General features: G+C 26.5%; 1 protein-coding gene across 4 annotated transcripts; it reads left to right on the plus strand.

Moving 5' to 3' along the window:
* Window positions 1-2,239: 2,239 nt before the first annotated feature.
* Window positions 2,240-5,264, plus strand: LOC107913958 (protein LURP-one-related 15). Of its 4 annotated transcripts, none has more exons than XM_016842646.2 (3): window positions 2,240-2,801; window positions 2,886-3,113; window positions 3,590-4,377. In XM_016842646.2, the coding sequence occupies exons 1-3, from the start codon at window positions 2,526-2,528 to the stop codon at window positions 3,758-3,760; spliced, it is 675 nt and encodes a 224-aa protein (XP_016698135.1). In that variant the 5' UTR covers window positions 2,240-2,525; the 3' UTR covers window positions 3,761-4,377. The 4 variants fall into 4 exon arrangements, with proteins under 4 accessions (XP_016698135.1, XP_016698151.1, XP_040955866.1 ...); XM_016842662.2 differs by lacking the exon at window positions 3,590-4,377 and adding an exon at window positions 4,835-5,264 and having other exon boundaries at window positions 2,303-2,801; XM_041099932.1 differs by lacking the exon at window positions 3,590-4,377 and adding an exon at window positions 4,805-5,264 and having other exon boundaries at window positions 2,304-2,801.
* The last annotated feature ends 3,666 nt before the right edge of the window (window positions 5,265-8,930 follow it).

Here is an 8,930-nt window from a genome sequence, read left to right on the forward strand (position 1 = left end):
GTGTGATTAAATTGTTTCAAACCTGATCAGTCCCTATTACCTCACATAAATTATAAGGATTCCTTAGTTAAATATGGACATAGAAATATAGATGTTTTTCTAAGTATAAGACTTCGAAAGAACTTATATTAGATTTCAAGTTAATGAATGATCGAGTTGCCATGAATTTTGTTTCGGAAGATTGTTAAACATGATGAGAATGAGTTGAGTCATTTTGTAATTATTCTAGCTTGTTCATGTTATTGTTATTAAACTTGTGATATTGCTGCTAAATTATCACCTTGTATTTTATTTCATCTTATTTGCATTTAGGTTAAATCGCATTTAGTTAATTAATTTAATTTAACATCTATCACTCTAAATTATTGTGTTTCTTTACCAACTTGTGAATAGTAATTTTACAACTATCGATTTAAATACAGTCTTTATAGAGACGATAACTCTTTTACTTACTTTTTACTTAATAACAATTGTGTACACTTGTACATTTCATCGCGAACCAGTGACATTCTTATAATTATTAGTATGTTTTGGATTATATATTGAATGAATGTATTATATTATTTTATTATTTATATGATAAAGTAAATTTTCCAAAGTTGTAATTCCTAGAAATTAAAGTGGCTGTAATTATTATTTTAATCATTGTTGGGATATGTAATTAGATTGTGGACTATTATTTCCAAGTATGTTTTATTAATTTATTTTTTGAATAAATCATGTGACCCAAAAACAGGGCATAAGTCTTGTATAAAAAATTTTTCCAGTGGAACTCGAAGAACCAAGACCCATCTATGACTAATCGAGACCATGCAAACCTGACCTAGCCAACTGGCAAAAGACTGATGGTGGTTTGGCAACAGAGGCTGCCAGTGGTCGATGAAGTGGCTGAAAATGGTTTGACAGTGGTCAACGATGGCCTACAATGACGGTCGGCGGTGGTTCAGCGGCTACCCGATGACATCAACCATGGCCGTAGTGGAGGTTTGTGATGAAGATAGAAGTTCGACAACAGATCCCTTCAGTGTTTTTTCAAGGTATTTGTGGTTTTAGGGAAATCCTCAAAATTCAAGATGTTTGGATTTCACCCAAAAGACCCAAATATGCTTTGAGGAAATAATTGTAATTTTCCTTATTTTTTATAGGATGAAATCATGAAACTTTGGCTAAATCAGAATACTTAATTTTAAGCTTTTCTGTGATAAAATGATAATATTTAAATTATTTATAAAATATGTTCATGTATATATATGATAAGCATGCTATATAGTTTAGGAAAAAAATATCACATGTAATTAGTTAAAAAATGAAAAAAAATCAAATTTAAGAATTAGTCAAATTGACTTTCATATTGAAAACTCAATTATGTTAAAAAATCAATATATTTTATTTTTTTATTTTCCTATTTTTATTAAAAATTGAATTTTTTTATTATGTTTTGATTCAATTTTATAAATACAATATTTTCTTCTTTTTTTTTAGTTTTTCATATTTTATTTATTTTAAAATTTTTAAAGTTTTTAATAATTATTGTTAATTTAGAATTTTAACTTACGCTTTCTTTTGATAAATTATTGAAAAAATTTTTAATTAAAATTTTAAAGTTTCTAATTTTTTACATAGGTTTGATAATCCAAAATTAAAACAATCTAATAATTTTTTTCTAAAAACAAAAGTGTAGAAAATAATAAGTAAAAGCTTATCAGAGAATATTTTCAATTAATTTAATATTATTTTATTTTCTTATAAAAATTTTACATTTAAATTTTTTTTATTTAGAATAAGTTAAAATGAATAAAAATTAAGGATAAAATATAGAATATATTTTTTTACAATTTAAAATCTATATTTATCAAATAATCTATTTATATTCAAAAATTAACTTTAAGTAATATATCAAAAAAATATAACTTAAATTCAATACTTATTTTTTAACACTTAATCATCTTTTTTACAGTGTTATTTATTATGATAAGAAAGTACTTTTAGTTCAGTTCGGTAGAATGTGGGTATTCAAAACCCAATGTCGTAGGTTCAAATCTTATAAAGGTGATTCTGTTCTTGATAGGTTGAAAATTACACCTAACTAAAAAAAATTGAACAACAATTCAAATATCACCTTTTTTAGATTAAATTTTAAATTAATATTAATTAAAATTATTAAATAAAATGAATTAAAATTAAAAAAAATAAAGGGGCATGTTAATTATTTAAGATAATTAAATGATTAAGTTGAAGCAGTCCAAAAAAAATCTTAAAACTACTCTTAAAGTAGTTCGAATGCATGATCTCCAAGTTGCTGTAAAAGCAATGGTGTAGGTGGCCTTTTTGTTTTTTTTTTTTGGTCCCTTTCTTTTTAAGCATGTGGACACAAGAAGTCATGATCTTGGAATCTTAGTACGTTAGAATTTTCAAGAGGAGACTTGAGTTGACTGAGTTCGTGGGTACAAATTCAAGATCTAAACCAAATACAAAACCAATTGAAGAGTTCATCTTCATTCATCGGTGATTGCAGTGGTAGCTAGATGGAACACGAACAAGCATATCCTCCCCCGGCTGCACCAAGTGCTTACCCACCTTTGGCTACTCCTCTTTCCGTGATTGGGCCTCAATACTGCTATCCTCAACCAGTAGATCTGGCTACCGTCAGAAAGGTTTTGACCATCACTGAGGGCAACTTTGCTGTCACTGACATCAATGGCAACATCATGTTCAAAATCAAAGGCAAATTTTTCAGCATCCATGACCGTCGCCTCTTAACCGATGCTGCCGGAAATCCCGTTTGCACTCTTCGACCCAAGGTTTGGTTTTTGTTGTTCAAGTTTCTCAGACATAGCTTTATTTCAATACTACATATAAATCTAGCTACCTTGATTTGTTAATAGATAATGACTGTCCACGATAGATGGCAAGTATTCAGGGGAGAAAGCACGGAAGAAAAAGATCTGATATTCACAGTGAAGCGATCATCAATGATCCAACTCAAGACCAAATTGCATGTGTTCTTGGCAACCAACCCAAAAGAGGATGTTTGTGATTTCAGAGTGGAAGGAAGCTGGCTGGAAAGATCCTGTATCATTTATTCCGGAGAGTCTAACACTATTTTGGCTCAGGTACGTTAACACCCTCTTCCTACGATTTAATTACACATACTCTAGTATGGCACACCACAAGTGAAATGAATTTATTAAAAATTAAATGCGGTTGAATTGATAAAATGGAGGATTGGGTTATTAAGGTATTTTGGACTCAAACTTTTTCATATGCCTATAATTTTTTAGATTTATTAAAGTGTAAAATAATTTAAATATTATGTAAATAATATTTGTTGTTTTGTAAAATAAATGAATATTTGATAAATTTATTAAAAAGTTAGAGTTTAATTGATGGGTGACATAAATTCAATTAAATGCATTAGAAGAATATACTCGATTTTAGATTATGGGGATCTAAAGTGCATTTTCACCATTGACTTAAAAAGACTTGGTGGCAATTAAGCTACTTAGTGTGTGTTAAATGCCATTAAAAGGTGTAAATGATTGTGTCTAGGTGTCAGAGTGTGTAATAATTAAAAGAATTTTGGTGATAGGTGGCAAATGACAGTGATGATGCCAATAAATCCCACCATAGCATGCTAATTAGGCTGGAGGAGGGGAGTGAGGCTGCCAACATTTTGCTTCGTTTTCGTACAAAGAGAGAAAGGAAAATTCTACCTTCAATAAATAGGACTAAATTGCAATTTAACCCTACCATTGGGTAGGCAAAAGAATTGGTGTTAGTGGTGAGTCTCATTAATCAAATAAGGGTTGATGACACCTTGAAAACTAGGTCTCAAAAGTAAGGGAAATTAAGAGAATAGTGAAGCTAGGTGGCAAAGATTTGGAAGCCAAGCAACCCCACAAATCAAGGCACTCACGGCTGGATGAAGGAGAGATTGATGCTGAAGCAATCAGCTAACGTTTGACAAAAAGAGAAGGTGAAAAACTGAGGAAAAAATTAGAGAAATTGTAGCTATTCATGGAGGAGGAAAAAAGATATATTTTCATCAATTCTAACCTGTGTTGTAATGAATCCACCATACAGTTGAATTAGTATAGTTCATAATTGAAGGAAAGTGTACAAGTGAGGAGATTGGTGGTGGTAAAAGCCAAAAATTCATACCCAAATTATTAAGGAAGATAGTTAATTAAGTCTGAATTGATTAAGTTTTACTTCTAATACTAAATTCTATATTACTTAGGATTGGTGAATAAGTATGATTATGTGTGTAATTGTGTATATGTACATATATTGAGGAAAGGGAATTGTAATGAAATCTAAATGACATTGGGATGTGACAAGAAGAATAAGTGGAAAGTGTTAGAAAATTATGAATTATGTCCATTTACTCTTTACTAATATTACGTTCTTGAAGAACTGGAATTGAATTAATTCTTAATTGTGTTACCTAATCAAAAAGGGAAGAAATTGGCACTTTAAAACATGTGATACTCCAATTGGGTACGTGCTTATTGGATTTTGCTCATCTTAAACTTGTGTAATTATGTTCAAAATATAAATTTTTAAAGGTAAGTTAAAAATGCCAACTTAAATATTAATGACATAAAAATTGATGTTAGAGTTAAGATTTATTAGGAATATAGTTTCATAATTCGGTATAATAGTCTTATATTTTAGATTAATACATTTTATGTAATTTTAGGTTTATACTAGTTTTTCGGTCCGTACGATGTATAGTTGATTGTGTATATTTATCAAAATATGTTAAATTTATTTTTTAAGGTTATTGTATAAAAATGTGGAGTGTGCCTCCCATTTATTGGATGGTTTGTAGGCAGGCACTTATTGAAGATAGATGCAACCAATTACAAAGCAAGGGCGACGTCATGGCAAGGAGACTCATGACACCGCAACCATTTCTCCAATTAAGTAGTCGCGTTTTGACAGCTTAGCAGGACTCCTCCCAATTGAACTCTAATTATACTAGAGATATTTTAGTATGATTAGAACTTAAACTTGGTGTATATAAAGGGGTCATTGTATATCTATTTTTGATAGACCAATTAAGAGGTGACAAGATGTAGTCGCAAGATGAGTTTTAGAGAGAGTTTTGTGATAGCTATAGAAAGAACTTTGTACCTAGGTTAGAGCTTCGCATTCGAGATTTGGGTTTTTACATATAATACATTTAGGTTTATTTTCTTCATATTGTATTATCGTTTGTTTACTCATCTAGTAAAAAGTTGAAGCCTTCTTTGCCCGTAGTTTTTATCCTCTTACCTAAGAGTTTTTCACGTAAATTTGTATGCCCAATTTTCTCTATTCCTTCTTTCTCATTGTTTATACGGGTGATCCCAAACAAAAAAAAATTAAACATTTGATTATTAGAGTCATTTTGAGAATGAAAAATGTATGAGTAGAAGTTTAATTTTAAAAAGGTAAAAAAACTATTAATGTATCAAATCATAAAATTTTTTATTAATAATTTATCAAAAAAATTAAATTTAAATAATTTTAATATAATGTATTGTTTATAGCATATATAGAAAGTAATATGGTAAGTTTTAATAACATTAAAGGAATATTTAATATCTTTAAAAAAATATTTAATATAAATTTGTAAGTAAACAATTAAAACACACTTATAAAAAAATCAAAGCAACTAATATAAAAATTTATAAGGAAAAAATTCTTAATTTTAATGAATGTACAAATAGTAGGCTAATTATGAAATATCAAAAAGCGAAATAACTTATGTTACAAATATCTCTTTTCTATTTCCTGTAAATACAAAAATTTATAAGTTAGAATTACCAAAAATACTCGACTATAATGTAGATAAAAATTAGGGTTACAGAATACCTTAAATATAGCTTGAATTCTTCTTTTTTCTTGGATATAAATAATGTAAAAGAAGTTAGAAAATTATAAATCGGTAAGTGGCATAAAATTTGAATACAAAGTTGTGTAAAAAATAAATTACATAATATAAAACTTGGGATTAAAAAATACCTTAAACTACTAATAACCTGAATTCATCATCTATTTTGTGTTCATTCACTGTGAATGAACAGTATTTTTAGGCATTTGAATAATTTTCTTTTTCTAATTCTTCCTTAATTGTCATTAGTCGAATTTTCCTTAAATACCATTAATTAATTTAAGTACAAATTTTCCTTAATTGTTGTTAGTGCAATTTTTACATAATTGCTATAAACTTATTAAAATGAACAAAGACATGGAACTTTTTTTTTTATTACCATTATTAATGTGTATAACATTATGATAGCCATTCTATATAGTTTTCTGCATTAAAATGAATATATTTTTTAAGAAATATGATAATAATTATGAATTTTAAGTAAATGAGAAAGAAGTAATTTAAACCTTATGTTGATAACTATTAAAATTTTGCTTTGCATTACTTATATTGTCACGTGTGTCTATATATATATATATTATTGAATAGTAAGGGCCGCACTGCTACAGGGTGTTCAGCAAAGCAAAGCCCCCTAAACTGAAAATCTTAAATTTTAGCTTATTTACTATTTATAAATCTTAAATTAATATATGATAAAATTATATTTTTTAAATGATAAAAAATTGATTTAATTTTTTAAAATTGATAAAAATATAAACTATTAAAATGATGAAATTATATTTTTACGATAATAAAAATATATAATTTAATTATGTTCCAAAAATTATTATTTTTAATTTCGTTCATGTTGAGTATGATTCAAGTTTTTCCCTACATATTTCCAAATATACATTTACATGCGTCTGCCCTTTTTTTTTTAATGTTTTAAAGTATTACAAATACTGAGATTATGTATTGTAGTAATAATATGTTATAAAAATTAAGTATTATTTTAGAAAATAATTTTTTAATAGTTGTATGCAGTCAACATCATCGATGTTTGTAAGTTTAATTTAAACTCGAAATTTAGAGTAAAAGGATAATTTGTAACCTTTTCTCTATTCTAATGTATTTAAATATGATTCGGGATATAATAATTATTGTATGGTTTAAATGTTGTACCAATTAGAAGATTAAATAATGTTCATCAATTGGTAATATGGTTTAAATAGTATTTGTGTTAAAATAGACAGATAAAATGGTATATTTATAAAAAAATTTTTAATACTTTAACTTATATAAAATTTGTTAGACAATTAATTGATGTAGTACATGGAGTAATTAAAGAACATGTGAAATAATAATGTAGCAAAAAGTTGATAAGAAAAATAGGAAAAAAAAAAGCAAACACGAAATGTTTAGACATATTGAAAAAATAGTAATGTAGATTTTTTTTATTTAAACGATAAGATTGTTATTAAATAAAAAAACATAAATTAAAAGTAAATTCTAATAATTAATGTTTAAAAAAAAGTAAATTTTTATCAAATTATTCTTAGTTTCTTTAATCAGTTGTAAAATAGATATTCATCTTTATGTAACTCTTGTAACCCCTAAAAATTTATAGGGTACTTTAATTATATTTATTAGAGTTTTGTAGCCTATGGTGATTCAGACCCTATAAATAGAGGACATGTATAGATTTTTTAGATATCCAAAAGTGAAAGTTGAATAATCCTTTCATTTTTCTATTCTTCACTCTTGTTCATTAGGTATTTCTCTTTATTTTATAATACGTTATCAACATGATTTTATTCAAGATTAATAGGTTCTTAGTTTGTGTCAAAATTTTGTTGGACTCCAAGCATTGAAATTTAATTTTTTGGATAAAAAAATCGTGAGGGCCTGCTTGAGATTTGCTTGGGGATGATCACATTTTCTTTACTACAAAAAATACTCATAATCTCTACTTCTCATCCACAATTACTTAAGTAAGTTTAATCAATTTTTTTTTTCAAAATTTGATTTGGTTTCTATTAAGAAGTTAAATTTATATAATCCTCTATTTGTATCTATATGAATTTATCAATCCCTTCTCGAGTTTAATTGTTGAGCTTTCTACGTGGAGATTTATGTTTTTTTTGTTATTTTTGTAGAATTGATTGGTTTAGTTTTAGTTTTAATTTTAATTTTGATTAAAATATATAATTGTTCTTATATCTTCTTATCTACTGTAAATGTGTATTATATGCAGTGGTTAGTTTGGAGTTTAATTCTATACATACTTGAGAATAGTATAGATATTAATCATATATTTTTTTTACTACAGCCTCACTAAAAAAATATGTAAAAGATTCTTTAAAATTATGGATTATTTTTTAAAAAAAATTATGATAATGAAAAAAAAATTATCATTAAATATGCTTCATTCCCTAAAGTGAATGTAGCATTATATAATCAATCTTAAAAATGACAAAATTATAACTATGGTTATGAACATGGTTTTTGATAGGCTGTATGGGTATAATAATCACTATAACTACAGTGATTATAATAATTTTTTTCTCTCCTATAAAGTGGAATGATAAATTTAAATGTGAGAATCACTAGAGTTTTCTAAATAGCCTTTCAAAGAGAACAAAAATATTTATGTGATAGTCAAATATTATTTGACACATTTTATTTATTACTTTTGATCATTGAAATCAATTTGAATATTTGAAAATTTTGACATATTCTTTGAAGCGAATATTGCACATAATCTTATAGAAATTATATTTCTTTTGTTGAGTTAATGACATTGTGAACCTCTTATTGGTTTAGAAATTTTTAGAAGTAAATGTCATAGTGGATACAAAATAAAAGGAATGGCAATGAAATTATCAATTGTCACCATTTATATTAACATTTTAATTCTGCTAGTTGTGAAAAATATAAGGCTAAAAAAATGATGATGCTAATAAACATTATGATAAATATGAATGAATCATATACATGCTTGTAGCATGTTTAAAACATTAAATTTTGGAAAGTCTTATAAAAAAAGATACTCCATAATGCATGATAGTAA

The sequence above is a fragment of the Gossypium hirsutum genome, chromosome D08 (assembly GCF_007990345.1).
Source record: "Gossypium hirsutum isolate 1008001.06 chromosome D08, Gossypium_hirsutum_v2.1, whole genome shotgun sequence".
Lineage (NCBI taxonomy): Eukaryota > Viridiplantae > Streptophyta > Magnoliopsida > Malvales > Malvaceae > Gossypium > Gossypium hirsutum.